General features: G+C 48.3%; 8 protein-coding genes and 2 non-coding genes across 14 annotated transcripts; 6 read left to right on the plus strand and 4 right to left on the minus strand.

Moving 5' to 3' along the window:
• Nucleotides 1–573: 573 nt before the first annotated feature.
• On the minus strand, nucleotides 574–2,090 carry FOXG_05826 (uncharacterized protein). 2 transcript variants are annotated; one of them, XM_018384264.1, is made up of 7 exons: nucleotides 1,872–2,090; nucleotides 1,810–1,822; nucleotides 1,695–1,755; nucleotides 1,508–1,645; nucleotides 1,179–1,460; nucleotides 1,010–1,127; nucleotides 574–960 (listed from the first exon to the last, which is right to left on the minus strand). In XM_018384264.1, the coding sequence occupies exons 1-7, from the start codon at nucleotides 1,910–1,912 to the stop codon at nucleotides 798–800; spliced, it is 816 nt and encodes a 271-aa protein (XP_018241325.1). In that variant the 5' UTR covers nucleotides 1,913–2,090; the 3' UTR covers nucleotides 574–797. The 2 variants fall into 2 exon arrangements, with proteins under 2 accessions (XP_018241325.1, XP_018241326.1); XM_018384265.1 differs by having other exon boundaries at nucleotides 574–1,127.
• Nucleotides 2,091–2,397: 307 nt separating this feature from the next.
• Nucleotides 2,398–3,121, plus strand: FOXG_19126 (uncharacterized protein). Its single transcript, XM_018399311.1, has one exon. The coding sequence runs from the start codon at nucleotides 2,515–2,517 to the stop codon at nucleotides 2,866–2,868; it is 354 nt and encodes a 117-aa protein (XP_018241327.1). The 5' UTR covers nucleotides 2,398–2,514; the 3' UTR covers nucleotides 2,869–3,121.
• Nucleotides 3,122–3,373: 252 nt separating this feature from the next.
• On the plus strand, nucleotides 3,374–5,030 carry FOXG_05827 (uncharacterized protein). The gene is made up of 4 exons (XM_018384266.1): nucleotides 3,374–3,721; nucleotides 3,770–3,908; nucleotides 3,958–4,066; nucleotides 4,122–5,030. Exons 1-4 carry the CDS (start codon nucleotides 3,440–3,442, stop codon nucleotides 4,921–4,923), a joined length of 1,332 nt encoding a protein of 443 aa, XP_018241328.1. The 5' UTR covers nucleotides 3,374–3,439; the 3' UTR covers nucleotides 4,924–5,030.
• A 15-nt stretch (nucleotides 5,031–5,045) lies between these two features.
• FOXG_19127 lies at nucleotides 5,046–5,145 on the minus strand. The gene has a single exon. It is a non-coding gene; the product is annotated as a tRNA-Leu (tRNA).
• Nucleotides 5,146–6,404: 1,259 nt separating this feature from the next.
• On the plus strand, nucleotides 6,405–9,071 carry FOXG_19128 (uncharacterized protein; the record flags this gene model as incomplete). Its single annotated transcript, XM_018399312.1, has 2 exons — nucleotides 6,405–7,971; nucleotides 8,698–9,071. 2 exons carry the CDS (start codon nucleotides 6,405–6,407, stop codon nucleotides 9,069–9,071), a joined length of 1,941 nt encoding a protein of 646 aa, XP_018241329.1.
• Nucleotides 9,072–10,626: 1,555 nt separating this feature from the next.
• Nucleotides 10,627–11,126, plus strand: FOXG_05830 (uncharacterized protein; the record flags this gene model as incomplete). Its single annotated transcript, XM_018384267.1, has 2 exons — nucleotides 10,627–10,868; nucleotides 10,925–11,126. The coding sequence occupies 2 exons, from the start codon at nucleotides 10,627–10,629 to the stop codon at nucleotides 11,124–11,126; spliced, it is 444 nt and encodes a 147-aa protein (XP_018241330.1).
• An 83-nt stretch (nucleotides 11,127–11,209) lies between these two features.
• Nucleotides 11,210–13,239, minus strand: FOXG_05831 (uncharacterized protein). The gene is made up of 3 exons (XM_018384268.1): nucleotides 12,925–13,239; nucleotides 12,494–12,878; nucleotides 11,210–12,444 (listed from the first exon to the last, which is right to left on the minus strand). The coding sequence occupies exons 1-3, from the start codon at nucleotides 13,204–13,206 to the stop codon at nucleotides 11,465–11,467; spliced, it is 1,647 nt and encodes a 548-aa protein (XP_018241331.1). The 5' UTR covers nucleotides 13,207–13,239; the 3' UTR covers nucleotides 11,210–11,464.
• Nucleotides 13,240–14,019: 780 nt separating this feature from the next.
• Nucleotides 14,020–16,258, plus strand: FOXG_05832 (uncharacterized protein). Of its 2 annotated transcripts, XM_018384270.1 has the most exons (3): nucleotides 14,492–14,621; nucleotides 14,913–15,263; nucleotides 15,355–15,567. In XM_018384270.1, exons 1-3 carry the CDS (start codon nucleotides 14,553–14,555, stop codon nucleotides 15,499–15,501), a joined length of 567 nt encoding a protein of 188 aa, XP_018241333.1. In that variant the 5' UTR covers nucleotides 14,492–14,552; the 3' UTR covers nucleotides 15,502–15,567. The 2 variants fall into 2 exon arrangements, with proteins under 2 accessions (XP_018241332.1, XP_018241333.1); XM_018384269.1 differs by having other exon boundaries at nucleotides 14,020–14,621; nucleotides 14,913–16,258.
• Nucleotides 14,198–14,280, plus strand: FOXG_19129. Its single transcript has one exon. It is a non-coding gene; the product is annotated as a tRNA-Lys (tRNA).
• On the minus strand, nucleotides 14,643–20,159 carry FOXG_05833 (3-hydroxy-3-methylglutaryl-coenzyme A reductase). Of its 3 annotated transcripts, XM_018384271.1 has the most exons (3): nucleotides 19,620–20,159; nucleotides 16,236–19,462; nucleotides 14,643–16,188 (listed from the first exon to the last, which is right to left on the minus strand). In XM_018384271.1, exons 2-3 carry the CDS (start codon nucleotides 19,394–19,396, stop codon nucleotides 15,798–15,800), a joined length of 3,552 nt encoding a protein of 1,183 aa, XP_018241334.1. In that variant the 5' UTR covers nucleotides 19,397–19,462; nucleotides 19,620–20,159; the 3' UTR covers nucleotides 14,643–15,797. The 3 variants fall into 3 exon arrangements, with proteins under 3 accessions (XP_018241334.1, XP_018241336.1, XP_018241335.1); XM_018384273.1 differs by having other exon boundaries at nucleotides 14,643–19,462; XM_018384272.1 differs by lacking the exon at nucleotides 19,620–20,159 and having other exon boundaries at nucleotides 16,236–19,561.
• Between the last annotated feature and the right edge of the window lie 1,867 nt (nucleotides 20,160–22,026).

Here is a 22,026-nt window from a genome sequence, read left to right on the forward strand (position 1 = left end):
CGCTTGGCACTAATGAATTCAAGTCGGGAGAACGGGAGTTGTGAGTCGGGCGATATCGGCATTCGAACCGGTTTATGAATTGTTTATCATGACGCTTAAGCTAACAGAGATTTCAGATTGCAGATCTTGAATTGCGACATTTGAATCATCTTTTCCAAGCCCCCTTCCTATTGTGCAGTCATTTCAACATGAAGTCATCACACCAGAGCTACATCCTACGGTGATTATGGGAACTTCTCAACCCTTGTTCTTCCGTCCATCCGCAAATCCGCAATAATCTCATGATAAGCTTATTGATCTTGCGGGGTCCCCGCGGGGTCCTTCTATCCGCATCTTCCTCGATTCTGACCTTGTCTTGTGCGCGGGTGCGGCTTCTGCGGCATCATCAGTTGCGGGTTGCGGCGATTCTTCTCCGCAATAGAGGCAAATTCGTGATGTCTTCGTATTATCATCTCATCAAAACACAAATCCTTGAGCATCTCATGATCCCAGCGATTTCTCATCCGTTCTTCCGGAACTGAATGGGACTGTTGACTCTTGAGTTGAAGTTGGGTCCTGTTCCGGGTCAAAGGCCCCACTGTAAAATGGAATCATTTTGGTCAGGCATGTGAGTCAGGCATTGATTAAGACTTCTATTCCAGTCGATGTGTCTTTTAAGTATATCCCAGAGGCTATAGCTGGTCGTTACTCTCCAACTGATGAGTCCAATGTAAGCGTCACTTCGTTGGATTTCCTGACCCTTGGCTACATGTCGGCCCAGCCTCTGAATCTTAGTTAAATTATCCCTTTCACCGAGATCAACCTTTTTTCACTGGCTCAGAAGATCCAGACATCAGTCTGGCCGCAAAAGGAACGGGCCAAGCGAAGGTGTCTGTAGGGTCTTCGGTCACCTCCCCTGTCGTGACGATATCGATGACTGCAACGGCGGAATATCCTCCGATAGCGGTGAATACATGCCACCTGACGGATATTAGTTTGACTCAAGCTCATGAAACCGCATGTAACTTACCATCCATGAAGTTCCAAGAGAAACGCAAAGGGCAGACCAACTGCGTGTCGCGCACTCGTCAGATACCGACAAGCAAACTCATCAATGAGCCAAACAATGTATCCAAAGCCAAAGAATCCTATCATATTCAGCCCTGTTCAATGGGCAGACGGTCTTCTGTGTTACGTACCAAGTCCGAGAATAGCCATGTTTTGAAATTTCTTCCTGATGATTGGGTCCTTAACTTGCTGAGGAATAATCTTCAGCACACGAGTAGCAATGACATAAATGCCCAGGCCAAACGTAGTGGCGTGCAAAAGGAACTCATCCATGACCATATGAGTGACCATGACAATGGTGAATAATATTGAAAGAACGGTCCCAACGATTCGGGTCTTTTGAGGACTGGCTTTGAAGCTAAGAAGACGGTAGATGAGGGGTGTAGTGAGAAGATGCATTGACAGTTCATCAGCTAGCAATTGTTAGGCCTTCCTCTCATTGAAACAGAGATACACTTACACATTTGAGTATGATACTTCAAGGTCATGTGATATCCAGCTGAACATATCCCCACGCCTATTAGTCCACAGTACGAGGCCAAACGTGGCCCAGTCGGGAATTTAGGCGATGTCAACAAGCCATAGAGTCCATATGCCACTAGTAACAAGGTCAATTGCAGATCCCAGCCCATGGCAACATCACTTACCATATGTCAAACTGCTAAGAGAATTTATAAATTCAGCGATATACCGTGTAATAACATAATCCTAGAACGACACGTTAACTCAATTTCAGTCAAGGGAGACAATTGCGGTGTTTACCTCTTCACAAAAGCTACAATAGTCAGTAAATCTTCTCAATTCCAATTTACCCAAGAACTTACTTTAAATAAGAGGTCTGGGGACCCCAAAACGGTGCTGCCATGGCCAAACAATTCCGTGAATTGCGATGTTTGTTCTCCCAAGCGTCGAGGCATTGAATGGCTTTTGGAGACAATAAATAAGGCGGTGAAGTGTTGCAGAATAGACTCGAAGATGCCTCGGAACGAACGGGATGACGTGTGTATTAAAAAAAAAAGTCTATGGATCTGAAATGCCCGCGGGCTGCGATGTTTCACAATACGGGCTTTGAGTTATTTCCGGTGATAAGCAATACGAGTTTTCTTATTGGATATGAAGGAAAGCCACTTTAGTGTAATTTGCGTGCACTTTGACGTGGCTTGGCATTCACATGGAATATTGAACTCCATCCTCTTGTTCAATGAAAGAGTTTATTGATGTAGCTTGATTAGTAATTGTCGTGATGCTTGATCGTATCGCGATAGTGTCTCATTCCGTGTGGAGCTCATCCTTGCGACTTGCAGCCATTCGCAAGCCGTCTGACTCAGCCCTAAACCATATTACTCTCGAGAGAAAATCATTTATCATGAGCAGCCGCCTCCACACTCAATCTTATCTGATATTTTATCTCACATCTTTGCCCTGTTAATCTCTTAAAGTGCCTAATCAAACATAAATACTGCAAAAATGTCTATCGCGTTGCTCAAAAAGTACCTGCCGATATCTCTGGCACTACTCCTCTTCTACGGCTGCGCCTCACGATTTAGCCACGGCGCAACGTCGACCGCATCCTTCTATCAATATCAAAATGACCGAAGTCCTGATGATGGATCAACTCTGTCCCGCGTTATCCCTGTTTTCGACTTTATCGTTGGAACTGCCATTCTGCAGCAAGGACTGTCACGCAAAGTTGCAACATGCTTTGTAGCGTCAACTATCAGCAGTGTAGCTGTTCAGCGTTACTTGGCTGGTTTGGACTGTCAGGGAGACTTTCTGCAGGGGATTTGGGCAACTTCTGCAGCGATTGCGACTCTGATATGAAATTTGTGCCATATCAGCTCTCTGGGGCTCTTCGTCCATTCGAGATCAAGTTACAACGGTCATGAGAGTTGGAAAAAAGTCTTTATTAACACTAAGAAGGCCTGAGTAGTTTTGAAGTACACATAATACATGAGATTGTAAAACATAGAAACTGAAGCTCTAGATGTAGTTGTCCCAGGCGAATCGTTAAGATTTGCAAAGCGGAATTCACCCTTACCTCTCACCAGCAGGCCAGCATGAACTTGAAGGCATCCCCTACGAGTTGACAGACTGCAACGTGACTAATATTCTCTCTTGGATTTCGGGCCATTCTACTCGAAGGGCGTGATATGGATGGTAGCATCGGCTTAAGCCTGTAGATCTTGTGTTTGACAGGAAGGGCGCAGATCGTAACCGAGCTACCGAGGTCGGCGTTAGCTCATTACCCAGTTTGGAATAGCTTATCTTGTCTTCACTCACTGGACTATGTAAGAGAACCATTTGTCTTTCAACAACTGTCAACTGTGTTAATACTATATTTCACACTCTTGGCGGGTTTTCAAAAGGACATTCTTATCCCTAGAATACTCTAATGTGGTGTAGGCTCATACCGCGTTCCTCCTTTCGGGCGGCGTACGTCAGCCGGCATATCGTACGAACAAGCCAAGCCAGACATCTATCAACGCCATCGAATTATCGGCTTGTTGAGCATACCATTGATTGCAGCCATTCAAGAGAATATCTCGCTGAGACGGCCAATGGCGATGAAGACATACCAAAGCTTGCTGTGAAGCAATACGTCCCCCACGACAACCCCAATCCTCAACCTGGTGATGTAACCATTATTGGTGCTCATGCAAATGGTTTTCCAAAGGTAGCGAAGCTGAATACTTTAAGGCGCAAACTATAGCTGACTTTTCAGGAACTGTATGAGCCGCTATGGGATGAACTGTATGACCGAGCAAGACAACAAGATCTCAGGATACGATCGATATGGATTGCAGATGTATGGAATCAAGGACAATCAGGAGTTATTAACGAGAGAGTGCTCGGCAATGATCGTTAGTACAATCCCTATCGTATACCGTTACCATTACTCACATATCACAGTCAGTTGGTTTGACCACGCAAGAGATCTAATGAACCTCATCAACCAGCATCAACGAGACATCCCTCATCCCATCGTTGGTATTGGTCATAGTATGGGTGGAACTCAGCTGTGAGTAACCATCACAGACACTGGTACACTTGAAGAACCCTCTAACTGAAGAAAGGGCGCAATTAGCACTCTGGCACCCGCGGCTCCTGGACTCGTTAGTACTTATTGACCCGATCATCCAAATACCAAACCCAAGCATTTCTCTAGCCGGTCTTTCTACAAAGAGGCGGGATGTCTGGCCATCAAGAGGCGATGCTACTACAAGATTCAAGAAGAGCAAATTCTTCCAGTCTTGGGATCCTCGTGTTCTTGACCTTTGGATTGAGCATGGACTTCGAGATATCCCAACCGAGCTTCATTCAAAAGAAGAGGGTTCAACTTCAGATCAGCGAGTTACTCTCACGACTTCGAAGCACCAAGAGCTCTTCAGTTTCGTCAGACCCACATACCTAGCAAGAGACTGGGAGTCATTCAACGACCAAGATACAGAACAGAATAAAGACTGCCCTAACTACCCATTCCACCGCCCGGAACCACCAAAGATATTTCGCCACTTACCCGAGCTTCGACCAAGTACGTTATTCGTCTTCGGAAAGCAGTCAGAGTTCTCGTCACCGGAACGACGACGGGAGAAAATGCTGACAACAGGCACCGGAGTTGGGGGCAGTGGAGGCGCAGCTGCTGGTAGAGTTCAAGGGGAGACTCTTGACTGTGGCCATTTGATACCGATGGAGAAGGTTTCTGAGTGCGCAGATGTCATCTCTTCATTCGTCGGGAAAGAGATGAGACGATGGCGTGATCAACAAGAATCTTTCAAGAAGTACCGTGAAAACATGTCGAGACGACAACAAATCACGATCGATGGGAAGTGGGAGGAGAAGGTTAAGCTCGGAGATGAATACTTAAAGAAGTTATAGAGGCCCCTCGTGTCAAACCAACCTTGGTCAGCTGGGCTAGTAATACTATCTAATTCATAGATAAAAAAGACAATAGATTTGGTTTGTGATGACAAAAGGGTTAGAAGGCAAAAATTATATCTTGATGAGACTGGGACTCGAACCCAGGAGGATTGCTCCACCAGGAAATTGGTGTTAAGGTTAACCTTAACCTGGCGCCATAACCAACTCGGCCATCTCACCGGTAATTGGATGAAAAAGAAACAGCCAATTGAAATCTATACGTGCAAGCTGTCTAACTCATTCACGAACTCAGATTGTTCACGCTAACTGAGCATTTGCCACGTCACGTTTAGAAACAGAGTGAAGGGGAATATAATTTTTTCTCTGATGTCCTCTGGGAGAAGTATGACGGGGGCTGTGCAGTCAAGGGGAGGGTTGTCCTATCAACTTATGCCTCATGAATTATCCTTTAGGCACCGACCAATCACGACTATAGTTCAAGTAACTTACTTGCTCCCCTCATAGCCAACCAATATGTTCTCTCAAAGTTGATATTTCGATTTCTATGCTCCCTTTTGATATAAGCACGCTGTATGGGCAGAAATTGCCACGTACTGGTCCCATACGTTGTTAGACTCCACGACTTGCAAATATAAGGGGAAACGCTATCTTCCCAGCAAACACCGCCCGTCCCTTGAATTATGTCTCTTTATTTGTTTCTGGCCTTGGATACTTCGACATCGCTTTGCGAGTGGCTCATTACCATGTATCCTGTAGCATGTGAGAAGCTTGCACAGGTCAGAGTACCAAAACTCTCAACATGAAGGCATCATGACTCTCGTGATCTTAAGGTGAAGTAGTATAAGAGAATGGACTCTCCCACATCCCTGGGGCTCTCATTTTCTTCCCTCTTGTAAAGCAAGGCGAACTAACTCTGTTGCTTCTTCAGTCTTTATTATCATGCTCTTCCAAGTGACATTGTCTCATTGGCTCACTTCTTTATGCTCTGGCAGCCTCGACCGCAGCATGCACATATCGAAGAAACTTTCCAAGGCGACCTATCACAATGATTCGTGACTTGTCCGTTCGGATTTTAATTCGACACGTAGTAACATGTTCACGAACTCAACCGTTTTGCTACTGACAGTCCCCTGTGAGATACCATCAGGGCTCAGGGCATACCTGTATAAACTCAAATCCCCTTCGTCTATAAATTCTTCGCCTTCGTGCCATTCCGCCCCTCGGAAACTTCTCCTTATCATCACACAGACTTTCCAAGCATACTGAAGCAAAGACTCTTTTGACACTTCGCTTTCAATCTCAACTTGCTGCTATCTTTCAGATCGTGCGCGCCGCTTATTCAAGTCTTGGATCATCAACTACTTGACTTCTCTTTTACTTTATCTATTTCTTTGTCATTCTACTCATCGCTCTCACGCTTTCACTACTCTTCATCACCTCACCAGACTTTACGGCTCTGTGGTTTGCATCCTGTCACAATGTCTGACACACCTATTCCCAGCAACAACTCATCTGAGGTTGCAGAGGATGTTGATGTCAGCTCTCTTCTACCTACCAGACTGACATCATCTCCTCGACAAAACACAGGAACTTCTATCCCACCCTCTGTGTTCACGTCAGCATCTTCTGTCTACGAATCAGCCCACACATCTATTACACCATCTGACCAAGGAGACTCTAATGCTTTAGCTGGAGGCAACACCATCTTTGGTATTTCTTTTGGATCTGCTCCTCCCAACACTCCAGCCGATAACAATGATGGCGTCTCTCTTTCCAACAAACCGCCATCCAAGTCTGGTTGGACTGGAGAATACTCTGATCCTGGTACCCCCGCCGCTAACATGTCTAAGCTTGGCTGGACAGGAGAGTACTCGACCTCTGGTGTCGAGCCTGAAAGTTTAATGGCAAGACTCAGCTCTGTGGCCAACAAATCAGACGATGGTTCCCACAACACTCAGAATGGAGCGGAGGGGAGATCTTCTGGAGAGAGCTCCAGGACTAAAGGGGGTGGCAATGCTTTCACTGTCAGGGACATCTTCTCTGAGGATGAAAAGGTAGCCAGACTGGCACGTCAGGCCATCGGTCGTGTCACTCCCTGTTCGGTCATGGAGTCTCTAGACGTCAAGAAAGTCAAGTCTGGTGTCATCACTGTCACCAAGTCGCCAGCCCAGCCTCAATCTGCTGTTCTGTGCAACATTGAGGATGAATCTGTTCCCAAGGCTGAAGAGGCTGTGGTGTTCTCTCCCACAGAGCCAAAATCCACGAAAGACTTCAAATATGTCAAGGGAGAAAAGGCCAGTATCATGGGTCGCATTTCTTGCTACATGCATGCCATCAAGATGGGCCGCAGACCCAAGCCTGGGATACCAGTCAACCAACCCAAACACGCCACTCTCTCACCAGAAAAGTCTTGTCTCAAGCCAGCTACTTCTTTGGCTGGCATTGTTCTTGATGAGATCGAGGAAGACAGGACTCTGCCACCTCTTCCAGCCAAGAAGTCATCAAAAGACACAAGGGTTACTTTCGATCTAGACGAGACAGCCAAGAGTGAGAAGTCTAAGTCCAAGCGAAAGAGAAAGTACAAGTCTAAAACCAACCTCAGTTTCAACATAGCGTCATACTTCTTTAGCAAAATGAGCAATCAGGAGACCGAAGGCACTTCCGATGAGAATGAAGAACTTGATGATCCCAATTCACCATTTGCAGCACAAGACTTGGAAATACAACGCCGTCTTGCAAAAGCGGACTGTTACCGCGATGCAAATGAACGCACTTCTATTATTCGGGGCGCGCTGGACTTTCTCTTGGTTGTCTCTGATAGAGTCGACACTGTTGCTGCTGATCGCATCAGTTGTCTCTTGGACAGGACTGCAGATAGGGGTCTTGGGAGCTATACTGGTGAAGAGAAGGATCACGTGAATCCTCATCAGTATGGGAATAGGGTTGATCAGAGGCTGTACCGTTCTAAGGAGACGGCTATGTCTTATTTGAGAAGACGACAGCATCGCACTGTTATTCGCCTTGGGACTCCTTGGATGAGGGACTGTCAGCAATTCTCTTATTAATGGACATTACTTCTTCTAGGTGATATGGGATGGTTTTTGTTTAGTCTGGCGTTGGAGTTCGATGGATGAATATTTAAAGGAGATGGGATGATTGATGATATATGACAGCGGCGCCTAAGATGATGAAAGGTGGTTGTAATAACATAGATACCCATATCTTTGATAAAATGGCACGTTATACCTTTTTCTCAAACTGCTGTGACAGTAAGATTTCACAGTGATATATCTGCTCTCATCGCCCCTGAACATCGCAGTACAGGACGTTCTAGTCATTTCAGATCATCTCTCCACCTAAAGAAAGATCGGGAGGCCTGGGAGGCTGTAACGAGGGATGGTACAAGGCCAAAGAGACAATGCGTCCTATATCCACCACGTCGCCCATATCTGGGGCATTATGGTAAGTCCAGCCAAGCTTGCAGCGTCGTTACAATACAGTGTACTGATCTTCTTCAGCAAGGAGTCTGAAACGGCCTCGTGAGCCCCTTCCCTAGATGATAACCTTTCCGAGAACTGTATTTCATCAATTTGTTGATGAAATCGTAAATGATCTTCGACCCGATTGAGGCTTCAGTGTGGAGGGAACTGCTCTTTCAGGATTGCAGACGGCCACGGAGGATCACTTGCACTTCGTGTTTGCATGTAAGAGACCTTCCCACCAGCTTGGCAGCATGACGTTTGTGATAACCATTGTGCTAATCGCTCGCAGTCACTGTCCCTTTGTACGAGATGAGGTATCTAGGAGACATTGATGCCCCAAAGCTCTGTTATGTCTCGCGTCAACTTCAAGGAGAGAGGTTTTTCAATAGCGTGTGGACATTGGACCACAATCTGCGAAACGAAGAGCGAGACAAGGGGTCAAAGGGACTCGCAGGGGGAAGAGCCGCTTCACAAAAGCGAAAGGCTTCCTTCAAGAGCGATCAACCTCGAAAGAAGTTTGCTGAAAACCAGTCTAAGGAACAGAACAAGGATGAGAACAAGGCCGAAGATCAAGAGGTGCCTAGTGAGGATTACGATGAAGATTTGTTTTCGTTTGGCTACAGCGACGATGATATGCCAGACAAGCTGGAGCCCAAGAGCTAGGGCAGTGATGATGGAGAAGGAATAGATATCAAGGAAGAGGGCTCTGAGGATGCGTACTAGGTTTCTCAGGAGGGAGATCATTGATAAAGAGGCAACATTTGGGTAAACCGTCATGGAATAATGCTTGGCGATCGAGCATGATGGCGATGACATGGGGGTTCTAAGCAGAAAGTGCATGCCTATTTTGGTGCATATGGGGACATTTCTGGTCTGGATTCTTGAAACATTGTTCATGCCACAAGAATATTTGCTTTAATCATACTAGATCTTGCTACTATCAAAGAGAAACAGACACAGCGAGAGACTATCGCTTCACTCCTTGACTCGTGACTCTTTCATTATGTCTACCGCAGCGTCAGCCTCATCACATTCAATCCAGTGACGTGATGTGACACATTTTGATCTAAAAGGAAAAACGAGAAGGATTTGAAGATAAGTAGATCTTTTGGTTGTTACAATGATTGTTACAGCGTCATGTGGCTCTATGATGTAGTCATGTTTAGTAGACGGGTGCTACGGGACTGCTTGTCTTACTTTGTAAAGATCTCTCATGTCATAAGGATAATTGGACTTATAGTCCTCAAGATCAGATATTTGACTAAACACAGACAGAAATGCTCGATATTGTTAATCAACCTTTTTCTTACTCTTCTCTTCATCTTCATTGAACTCTGTCGTCGGCGTCTACTTCCTCTCCTCCCTATCGTAGTCTACACTCCGAGAATGGTATGCCGACTTGTGGCATACATACCCTCACAGAAAGTTCTCTTGGTTGCTAGCGGTCTCCGGTTGTTGCATCCACATACACATCCGTGTTCCGAGTTATAAGAAGTAGTAGTCTGACTGATTTTCCAAGTTTCATTTGACTTCCGACCACTCACTCCTCACGGATCATACAAGATGTTGTACTTTCTGGACAAATAAGGATGAAGACAGGGTGTAGGTGGTCTGTAGTTACGCTCATGGAGTTCCACCACATCATTTTCTGTTGTTGGAACAAATCACATAGTCTCCAGCCAAGACATGGCCGGCTTTGTATCCATCCCGCAGTTTGACATACAGGCAGGTTGATAACGACATCATCGTCCGCATGTATATTCCGTAGCTGAAAGAGATCCGGATCGACGAGGCAACCGCTTTCTTCCGAGTGGTTCATTGAACGTTGAGGCTTTACCATGACGCTATGCCGGGCACAGTTTTCGGAGGCCGAGCCATCCATCGTCACTTTGGTTGTCATTGCTCAACCAGTCGCCCTATCAAGGTTGGTTTCTGTCGACGGGACTCTGTTGACTTTTGACTTCGGTCCCGAGCTAGTTTTACGCCGCCGATGTGTAACCATGTAGAGATTCTACCTGAGTTGCCTCGTCCCACCAGGGTCTCGCACGAATCTCGTCTAGCCATTGCTTTTAGACAACATTGTCATATCCCTGACACAAGTACGTAAATACAAATCGAGGCGAATATCTATAAAATCTGGGGCATCTCCCGTTCATTCTACCTTTCTGACTACCTCAGCCACAACAGTATTTCAGATCTCAAACTGTAACTTACAAAGATGCGCTTCAACACTATCACTTTATCCATTCTCCTCGCTCAGAGCACATGCCTCGCTGCTCCCGCAGACGGCATTGACTCGTCCCCAGGCTTTTCTCTCGCTCCGAGAAGCAAGCTCGAAACTCGTGACTCCTACGATTGCAACGGCAGTGGTCTTTGCGGTACGATCTCCGTCAAAAACTGCGATGACGCCGTCAACAACCGGCTGATTCGTAACAACGACGTCAACTATGGCGCACCTGGGTAAGTCGATCCTGATCTGACAACAGGAACTATGTAGACCTAACAGCCGCTATCAGGAGCGGGAGACCGCAGACAGGTACATGCCAAGGCGCCTGCGGTATCTTCATTCAGGGGAGATCTACCTGTGCTCGCACGGGTAATCAGATCTGGTATGACTACCAGGACATCAGACGCTCTGGCTGCCGAATCTGCGGCAGTAAGCATTGGGGAGACGGATGCTTGACGACCATCAACCGTGTCAGTGGCTGCAGTAACTGAAGCCTGACGGTTTAAATATCTATTAGGGTCGAATGAGATATCTCACTTGTGGCTGAGAGCTTATATCACCACAGAGAACTTAGAATGGGATATCTCATTCTTGAATACAGACCCCATAGTTGAGATGTCCGGCTTTGAGCCAGTGAATGTAACCCTTGTGCTGTGTCTACTGGTCTATGCCGAAGAACTACTTTTTCCCTCCTATCTAGTCACTGGTAGCCAGCTTTTGTCACCCTCACCGGTGACACATATTGTGAAAGTCGCTAGAGGTATTGATGAGACACATCAGGTAAAGGTACTCCTCTTCTCTTGATCTTATAGAACTATGCAGTAAACATCTACGTCCTCTCCCTCCTCTTAACCATGATCTGCACACCACTCGGCGGGTTATTCGCCTCAGCAATCCAATAATTCGGCGGTCTCTTCCCCTCATACTCATCCGCAAACTTAATATCATAATTCCTCAAAGCATATGCCAAGATCATCTTCATCTCAAAGTCAATAAGGAAGCGTCCCGGGCACGCATGCTTCCCATGGCCAAAGGTCAAGAACTCAGGCGACGTGGTGACAAACGTAACAGGCGGTGCTTTTTCGTCGCGGTTAGCTGCTGTTTCGCGAACCCTCGAGAATCGGAATGGATCGTATTTTAGACCGTCTTCGTAGAGTTCGTTATCGGTTTGTGCAGGGTGGCCCATGAAGGAGATGATTGAACCCTTGGGGACGTGGTGACCATCTTCAGTTTTGAAGTCATCAATCATGACTTTGCGAAACACAGCGCGGCCACCGAAGGAACATAGACGAATTGACTCTCTTGCGACACTATCGGCGCGCGTCATAGCTTGGATACCACCCTTTGTCCAATTCACAGAGTCATCAGTCCCAAGAATACGGTCCATCTCATCGCGCAGAGTAGCAATCGTATTGAACTCCGCATCAGAGCCCAACACGTTCAAGAACAAGTTAACAACTTGAATCTGCGTGTTGTGAATTGATCCAAAGTTCTGAGCGACGACGCGACGAGCTAATGACTCCATGTCGTTTACTTCGTGCTGGCGATGGCGCAGAGCGTAGTTGATCATCATTTGAACTTGGTCTTGCGGTTGCGGTTCGTCGGGGTGGTTGTTTATCCTGTCGAAGCGGTGTTTGAGGAGGGGGATGATCCATTTCTTCATCTTGTTTACTTTTGTCTTGACGATTTGGCCGAAGAGTGTTCCGGTTATGGGCTGTAGGATACGGGGTAGACCGCCTGTGAGACCAGCGTTCATGATGAAGAGATCGTTAGTCTCGAGCGCAAGCTGCAGGTACTCTTTATTCCGACCTAACAAATCAGCAATGTCCCAAAACAATTGACGTGATGGTTGGCTTACAGAGTGGAAGTCCAACGGTGAAGCGACTAGCGGCCTGGGCAACGATCATCTTGACTGTCTTGGTAAGGTCAATCCTCTTCCAGTTCTCCGTATCAGTACCAAACTGCTCATCAAAAACCTCATGAAGTTCATCCTTCATGTTGTTCGCAATAATCTCAATCGCACGATTCAGATCATACTTGACGACAAGGCCTTGCCACGCATCAACGACATATTTGTCGTGCCCAAGGGACCATCGAACTTGGTCGACTTCAGCGAACGCTTGCTCCATGTCGAGAACGTCTTCAGGTTGGTTAAGTACGCCTTTCATTTGACTCTGTGGCAAATACACCTCTATCCTGACGCCGAAGCCTGGGATGACGACGGGTTTGCCTTTCTTGAGATACTGTGCTGGGTTAGTGGTGGTCATTGAGAGGGGAGGGAGAGTGTACTTCATGGTATGCTTCGTAGAAGAGTGCTTGACAGTCTGTAAGGTATGCCCATCGTGTACGAAGACTAAAGCGACGAGCGCCCTTTGGTTCTCTTATAAGCGGGATATCGGGTGGGTAAGGAACACCGATGAGCTTCTCAATCACATAAATCGCAATAACCCCAATGACAACAATTGAGGCAATTCCCAACGGACTCGCCAAACTAGGCAGACGAGCCAACAGGCCCAACTCAGCGCTGGACGACATCTTGAGAGAAATGAAGAACGGTCTAGCTCCCAACATGCAGCGAGGGGCCTTCTGTATTTAATCCATCGTATGCCACTGGTGCAGAGTGACGGCTGTGCATAAGCGCCTAAGCGCGGCACGGAATTCCGTGATGAGGAGTCCGTTCCACGATCAAAGTCTGAAGGAATGCGCTGAAGAGGCGCGGCCATGGATGAAGATCCTTGTAGGATTATAGATAGTGGTTTTACTACGCGGTAGTGCTGACGGCTAACGCATAATGACAAGAACTTGGCGGTTAGGTCAAAGATCCAACAGTCCAGAGAGGGGATTATAAATTCAGACTGCATCATCATAAAACTGACTCAATTATCTAAGTTGAAACAATCTCCTCTAGAAACTATTGGATTGCGTATCATGTCTGCATGGTCATGTCCCGTTCCTTCTTCGAAGGTGGAAGACGCGATCTGGTAGTTTGAAAGGAACTTGTTCGGCATATCGACCCCAAGATCTATCGTAAGCACTTGCTCACGCCTGATTTGAGGGTGCCTGGATGCTTGAGCCAGTGAATGCCGCAAGCAGAACTTCATGTGCCACACCGTTTTGTAAACGAGTACGGATATCGCTGCGTTTTACCCAAAACGTTTCGTTGTCTGTTGGTTGGAGGTTTGTACAAGACATATCACCCCAACAACAAAGTGAGACAACAGTTTGCCTGGTAACGTTAGAAGAGAGCCGGGCAATTAAAAAGATGCAAAAATAACAGAATCAAGTACAATAACATCAAACAAAGCACTTATACACAGACATACCAAACCCATAATCTCAGTTTCCATCTCCCAAGAGCCTCAATCCGCGATCCAGGGTAGATCCGTCTCCACATGCCATAAGGCCAGGGTGTCCCTGAAAACCCACTGAAGTTATTAACCCCTCTGCCCCTCCACGGCCCAATTGCCTCCACCAACACTGAAAATTTCTCCTCGAGCACTACCCATTTCACTCCATGGACATGAATCGCGATACCTGCACCATCTTCAACAAACAAGATTGAGCCCGGTTAGCTCAATCGGTAGAGCGTGAGACTCTTACGAGTACGCGATCTCAAGGTTGCGGGTTCGACCCCCGCATCGGGCTATTCCTATAAAAACTATTTTTTTGCCCATCTTCTTGATGTTTATGCCGTGTAGAGTTTGGAATTAGAAGTGTAAATCTTTTTTTTTTATGGTGAATGGTGCTCGGTTATCTGAACTTGATACCCCTCCGTCGGAAGAGCGGGGCCGATCGGAAAAGGTGGCTCTTATCAGTTGATCATTTCCCGTCTCCATCGTCATCATCTGCAAGACACCGCTCGTTGAAGACACTCGCTCCCTGTGATACGCTTGAACGATAACTGGAGAATTGAAATCATGGCGAACGATAAACCGTATAAACCTGCGCTCATTATAGTAGACTTTCAAGAAGACTTCTGCCCGCCTGTGAGTATCCCTCTGTCGCCTATAAACATGGGGGAATGAGTTGGGCATGGCTTCATGTGAAGCCATGTGGATATTCTGCAGGAATATTTGATGTCAAGACATGAGGATGTTGAAAGCTCAGCATGACTTGCGCGGAGTCTGGACACGCACGTTGTTGGGTGTCATATCTCACGGCATTCAACGATTGCTATGAGACCATCATGTTGGTATAAGTGTACCACGCCACGCCTTCTCATCCATCACCACCTCTATTCGCCTCCCATCTCACTCGAGCCCAGCTAACATCTCCAGTCCGGCTCCCTCGCCGTCCCTTCAGGCCGCACAATCGCCTCCCCAATAAACCACCTAACAACCCTCCCCTTCTCCCTCATCCTCGCAACAAAAGACTTCCACCCATCCTCCCACATATCCTTCGCCTCAAACCACGCCTCCTCAACACCCTACACATCAACCACAACAATCCAGCACCCTGACGACCCTTCCCAGAGCTACACGACAACTTTATGGCCAACGCACTGCGTCCAAGGCACGCCGGGCTGTGAGCTGGTACCGGAGCTAGATGTCTCGCGTGTTCATGCTGTTATTGAAAAGGGCCAGGATGAGCGCGTGGAGATGTATAGTGCGTTTTATGATCCGTTTAGGGTGAGTGATAGTGGACTCGCGGGCATGTTGAGTGAACAGGGTGTTACGGATGTTTTTGTGGTTGGATTGGCAGCTGACTTTTGCGTCAAAGCCACGGCGGAGGATGCGCTGCAGGAGGGATATACCACCTGGATTGTTAATGAAGGGACAAAGCCTGTCATGCCTGATAAGTGGGAGGAGTGCAAGAGAGGCATGGAGGACAAGGGCATCAAGTTCACGTCCATTGATGGAGATGTAGTGGCGAGAGTAAAGGCATATGCATGATTTAACAAAAAAATGATTAAATTTGAATTGCGAAGTGGCACTTTATCATAACTACCATCTTCAATATTGCCATCTTTCGACGGCTGTATATGTATGTATGTATGGATGCTCTCATCTTTCCAGAATGTCCAATGCAAAAACTCCATGCTGTGTGACCATCCACTCCATCCCAGACCATGTGTGTAGTGTATCATACTCATACATGTTCTCGTCTATGTAAACTTTTTATCATCCGCTCGCCTCTACTCCTTCAAATGCAAAGTTATTCGTCTATCGCTTTGACCTCTGAATAGCAGCGGCGCTCATCGATGTTGTTGACGCTGAGCGCTCCTGGGCATTGGTCATGGCCAAGGAGACGGGTGTCATGGGAGGAGCGGGGGTGGTGCTGCGAGAGGGAGCGGCACTTCGGTTGTGCTGCATGTGAGCCCGGACGAGATGACCCGCGGCCAGGGCACTGCAGAGAGAAAGCTCGCCTGCGAGAACGGCTGCGCCGATGATGCGGGCAAGACGGCGGGCGTTGTCTCCAGGGTTGGTGGGGTGAGAGCCTCGGACACCAAGGATGTCAAGCATGGCGCTCTGAGGCTCGAGGATGGTACCACCACCAAGAGTTCCGACCTCGAGCGAGGGCATAGAGACGGAGATCTGAAGAGCTCCATTGAGGCTGTAAATGTTAGCGTGTGTTCGGCTTGATGTCTGGGACAAACTTACTTCTTCATGATGGTGATACAGTTGGCGCTCTCAACAACCTGAGCAGGGTCCTGACCAGTGGCCAGGAAAATAGCAGCGACAATATTGGCAGCGTGGGCGTTGAAACCACCGACTGAGCCAGCCATAGCGGAACCGATCAGGTTCTTAGCAACGTTGAGCTCAACAAGAGAGTCGACATCGCTCTTGAGAACGCTGCGAACAACCTCACCGGGGATGATGGCCTCAGCAACAACACCCTTACCACGTCCGTCGATCCAGTTGAGGGCCGCGGCCTTCTTATCCGTGCAGTAGTTACCAGAGACAGAGATGATCTGCATGTCGTCGAAACCTCCATCGTTGGCCATGACGCTCAGAGCGTGCTCGACACCCTTGGAAATCATGTTCATACCCATAGCGTCACCGGTGGTGGTCTTGAATCGAATGTACAGGTTGGTACCAGCAAGAGCAGTCTTCATGGACTGGAGACGGGCAAAGCGACTAGTGGAGTTGAAGGCCTTCTTCATCATATCCTGACCAGCCTCAGAGTCAAGCCAGAGCTTGGCAGCACCAGCGCGCTCAAGAGTCTCGAAAGCAACACAAGGGCCACGAGTCATACCATCAGCAGTGAGGACAGTGATAGCACCGCCACCAGAGTTGATGGCCTTGCAACCTCGACTGGCACTGGCAACCAAGACACCCTCAGTAGTGGCCATAGGGATGAAGTAGCTCTGTCCATCAATGACGAGAGGACCAGCAACACCGACGGGAAGAGGCATGTATCCAATGACGTTCTCACAGCATGCGCCGAAGACGCGCTCCCAGTTATAGTTCTCGTAAGGTAGCTTGGATCGGTCGAGCGAGTGGGTAACATCGGTGGTGGCCTTGTTACGGGCGATAATGCTTCGTCGGATCTTAACAGCGCGGGTGAAGTCACCGAGGGTCTTCTCAAGTGCGTAACCAGGAATCTTGCCACGCATAGAGAGGGAAATAACTTCCTCGTCGGTCATCTCGCGGACGCGCTTCTCGGACAGGAGCTTCTCGAGTTCTTCATTACTTCGGTTGGGCAGGTTGGCAGGGCGAGCCTTGGTCATGTGAAGACCCTCAGCCTCGTCGTCGGTAATAGCAGGAGTGCTGGGCTGGGTTCGCATAGGAGTGGGAGGAACGTATTCGCCGAGAGGAAGAGTAGCGGAGCCGGTGTCGTTGAACTGCTGCGCACGGGCAAGCTCGTTTCGGTCGATGCTGTGCTCGGGGACATTGGGGTCCTTGATTCCCCAGCGAGCGACGTTGAAGAGGTAGCCGTTAAGAGCGACACTGAGAGCAAGGGCAATGACAATCCACTTGGACAGAACGGGATCCTCAAGAGACTTGAGAATACCACCAACCATGCGGCCGCCGACACCGTAGCCCTGGAAGTGGTGGTGGAAAGCATCGTTGTAGGCAGGGCTGTTGGCAGCAGAACCTAGGGCGTAGTGGATCGAAGGGTACTCGAGCTCGTACTTGATAGGAGTCAAGACAGTGACCAAGGTAGGTCGGTTGTTGGCCTTGGCGGTAGCGAGGATAGCATCCAGACCGTTGGAGGCAACCTTGAAGGGGTCAACGGAGAGAGGAGCGACGACGCCGCCCAGACTGCTGGCCCAAGTTCGGATGGTGGACATAGAGCTGGGGTTGCGGAATGGGATCGAGCAGATGTTGACAATGTTGACGAAGATGAAGCCGAGAATCATCAAGACCTTGAACTTGGGAATGCTGCTGCTCTTGCGGCCGAACAGAGAGGTGTCGCCCTTGACGCGGTTCAAATCATCATCACCCTTGGCGACGTTCTCGGCGACACGGCGGCTGACACCATCATCCTCAAGGGCCATACGCATATCAACATGGCGCTTGATACGGTTGATTTCAAGCTTGATGCTGAGAATGGCAGTGTAGAAAGTGAAGAGGAGGATGAAGTCGAAGAACAGGGTCCAGGCGGCCAGGAAGCAGAACTGCTGAAGACCACCCTGAACACCAGAAGCAGCACCAATGACGAGAATGACGATCTCAATAGCGTAATCGCGGATGATCTCGAAACCCTTCTCCTTGATGGCGGCCTGAACAGCATATTGAATCATGTTCTGCATGGAGCGCTCAGGAGATCGCTTGCCAGACTTGGAGTTCTGAGCCTGGATTCGTCGATGCTCAATGGCGTGGGACATGACGGCACGGGTGAGAACAATGTTCTTCTCGAATCCAATGGTGACAACCAAGAAGGGGAGACCCTCAGACAGAAGAATGACGCTGATGGGAACACCCAGCTTGGTAGTGACCACAAGACCAAAGAGGAAGGCAAAGACAGAGGAGAACAGAGTGCAGACACCGAGCCAGAACTTGGAACCCATCTTGCGCATAGAGAGGAAGAGGGAAACAAAGGTCAGGTGCATAGCGATATAACCAAGAAGCATGATGACAATATCGAGAGTCTCGGCGTTCTTGAGAAGGTCGACGAACTCAGTCCAAGCATTGCTGACCCACTGGACAACGCTGTTGCGGGTGTTGACCTTGGCAGCCTTCATGATCCATGTTTTCTTCTCGCGTCCGTGCTTGGTCTCAATCTCGACGGCATCTTCGTTGGGAATCTCCTGGGCAGCAGCCAGGAACTCGGGGCCCTCAGAGTAGGGAAGAGCGTAGGCGAGGATGCTGTCCTGGGAGTAGGCGGTGAACGGGTTCTCGGTAGAGGGAAGAGATGTAATAGAGAGGTTCTGAGGGATAGGCACGTGGTGAGAGCGAGGAGCAGTGCTGGAGGATTCGGCGGAGAGGCTGTCGGGGAAGACAAGAGTCAGGAGGGCAAGGTGGTCGGCATCCGAGCCAGCATCGGGAACGGCGTCCTGCTCGACGGCCTTCCAGTTCCAAGCAGTCTCAGGTCCTGCGCGTAGGACTCTGCTACCTTCAACGAGGGTAGACCAATCGGCCTTGCCAAGAGTAGCACTTTCAACATCGGTGTTAAAGAGGCTCTCCTGAAGAAGGCCGACGTATGAGGTGCTCGCGAGGACGGCGACAACGACGACGGTATGGATCGGGTGAGAGCACGCGAGTCGGGAGAGGAACTGGGCGATGGGCGTAAGTCGCTTGGAGGCCCATGACGGTGTAGTTTTTTCGGTGACGGGAGCCTCGCCGCGGAAGCGCTTCGGCAGAAGAATCGAAGCCATGATGTTGGATTCGATTCGAAGATAGAAGGGTTATTCGTCGATATCGTTTACCACATTGATTTTGGTCTAAGCGCAGGTGTAAGTCCGGGGAAGAAGAAAAGATCTGGAGAAAAGGCGGGTATTTGAAGTAGCCATTGGCAACACCACAACAAAGAAATGGGTGCAACGACGGAGCAGATGACGAGTATGGGTGAGGCTTAGGCAGATAAAATGTATTACTTACATTCCCTGAGTGACAGTTCTATTACTTCCAACTATTCAAGGCGGATGACCCAGAAACGCGGTGGGAGGTGGAGGGGCAAGGCGTTGAGGCCTAGCTGCGCTGGGGACAGCCACAGAAAAAAATAGCGACGAATCAAAGGAGGCGACGACCACCAACTCGACAAGGCAACAGAGAAAGGAATATTCTCTGATGTGAGAAGGGAAGCGATTACGACGGGAGAGGGGAAATAGAAAAAAGAGAAGGAAGAAAAAAAGAGGTAAAAGGGGGTCAAGAGGGTGTGGAGGGAGATTGAGATTGATGGGATGGTCCAAGAAGCGGGAAATGATGGAGACCGGAAGAAAGTGGAGGGATATTCAAAGTGTCGGTCGGAGGGTCGTAGGATCATAGGCAATCTAGGCGGAGGACGCCTATTCTGTTAGGGGACTCAACGTTTAACAAACGACCTAACGTGTGCATCCAATTAATACCGGTACAGTAAAGCCGAGAACTAATCTTGTTGTGGAGAAGGCCCTTGGTCTCTTTTTTCTCAATGTAAAATGGCGGCGCTGTCACTGAAATTACGGAATAGACTCCAGAAAAAAGAGATCAAAATGTCATCACCAATTCTTGAAATCAGAGTCTGAGTGGCCAATTGGACTACAAGTGAATGCGATAAACCAATCGGACAGCTTGTGTCATCACGGTACATTACCACAAGCTGCAAGATTCCGCGCCGAGCATAAGATTTACGGATGAGTACCTTGTCTGTATGCACCGCTGGGAGAGGGCCGCTGTTAGTGGCTTGCAGACACTGGTGTGGCGTATCGACCGCGTGGGCTACAGGGAAGACCTTGACTCCTTTCAGGGCGATCATAGTGTGAGTAATTGACTTCAAAAAAGGTCAGTTGACTTCTAGAAGAATACAGCTTTCTCAAGATATTGTTCTCAGCACGGGCTTGAGGTGTCTTCCACCAACTGTGCTACCACAACTTCTTCTTTGTCAAACACCGCATGAATGCAAAGAGCCAAACGACTGTAACCATGCCACGATCTGACAGTCCAAAATGGAACCCTCTTTCACTTCCATGATGCTTGTCACCTCTTTTAATCTTATCTCCCCTAGCTTCCCTTTCGTAATCGTAAAAACCGAATACGCAAATAACCACCAACACTGTCGTCACGGACAATTAAATGATGAATAATTACAGCCAATTTCAGTATTGATCTGGTATTACGCGTGGTCTTTTTCAGCTCTCCTTGGATTTCTTGATGATTTGGATCGAGGCGCAGTGACCAAGAATTGAAGGCAATTGAACAACGCGTGATCGTAAACGTAAAACGCGCCGCAGCGGGAAGGGAAGTGGAGGGAACACCCCTGATCATCCACTTTCGAGGCCAACCGAAAAATGTCTGGGCTCCAGCTTTTTTTCCTCTTTGCTGTCAAATCTCCATGTCACCTCGACCCAACAAGACGTAGCATTTGCTGTGGATTGGCAATTGTCTCTCACACAGTCATCTTTCAATCAATTCATGCTACTCACCGTACTCTTTACGAACTCAATGTTTCTCAAGTGAAGCTCTCACGACATCGCCGCAAAATATCGCCGGTCTCATCCGCGCAGAATCCCCCCTTGTACGTAAAAACTCCACATTCTTCATTGTCTTGGCGTTTCGCCCCACTCCTTATCAATCAGTTCCTCCATGCCACCATCACCATTGAGGCTTTCACAAGCAGAATTCTCCGCGCTAGTTGACCTCTGGTGGGGGTTAAAACGTGGCAAAGCTGCGATTTCGGCTTCTAGTTTAGTTTGAGATGCTCTAGAGGTTAGATTGATAAGATTCGATGTCTTTAGCCGAGGTTCTTGAGGCTCTTGAGCGGATATCCGGATGATGTCTTGTGGTGGTGACGTTGAAGAGGGACTGGCTATTGGCTTTGACGTTGAGCCGCATTCGGCTATGATGCGCCATTATTTTCTGGTCTCACAAATGCCGAGAGATGTTGGACTCTTGTTTGGGGGCAGAGGGGAACCATTTGATCTGCTGAACCTGCATATTCTGATCAATCTTACTGCGCAACGACTTTAGCCGTACTTAATTCTGGGAACTCATACGGGCTATTATTACGAGGCTATCACTACGCCGAGAAAGAAACGTGATCTCTGTCATAGCAAACTTGCTTGATGGTGAAGACGTCTTGTGGCCATGACTTTGAGAGTCTGAAGGGCCAAAGCGATGTGCTCATGTCTTCCCACCAAACTCATCTGTAGCCTAGCGAGTGTTGCTCGTCGATCATCGTCTAACATGAAGTCACTGCAACAAATAATCCATCGCTTGCCTCGAACAAGCATGAAACATTTCAGGTTGCAATATCTCATTAACCATCCGACATTGACGCCGGTAACTCACGGCTCAGTGCATCGGATCTGCG

The sequence above is a fragment of the Fusarium oxysporum genome, chromosome 2 (genome assembly GCF_000149955.1).
Source record: "Fusarium oxysporum f. sp. lycopersici 4287 chromosome 2, whole genome shotgun sequence".
In the NCBI taxonomy this organism is placed as follows: Eukaryota; Fungi; Ascomycota; class Sordariomycetes; order Hypocreales; family Nectriaceae; genus Fusarium; species Fusarium oxysporum.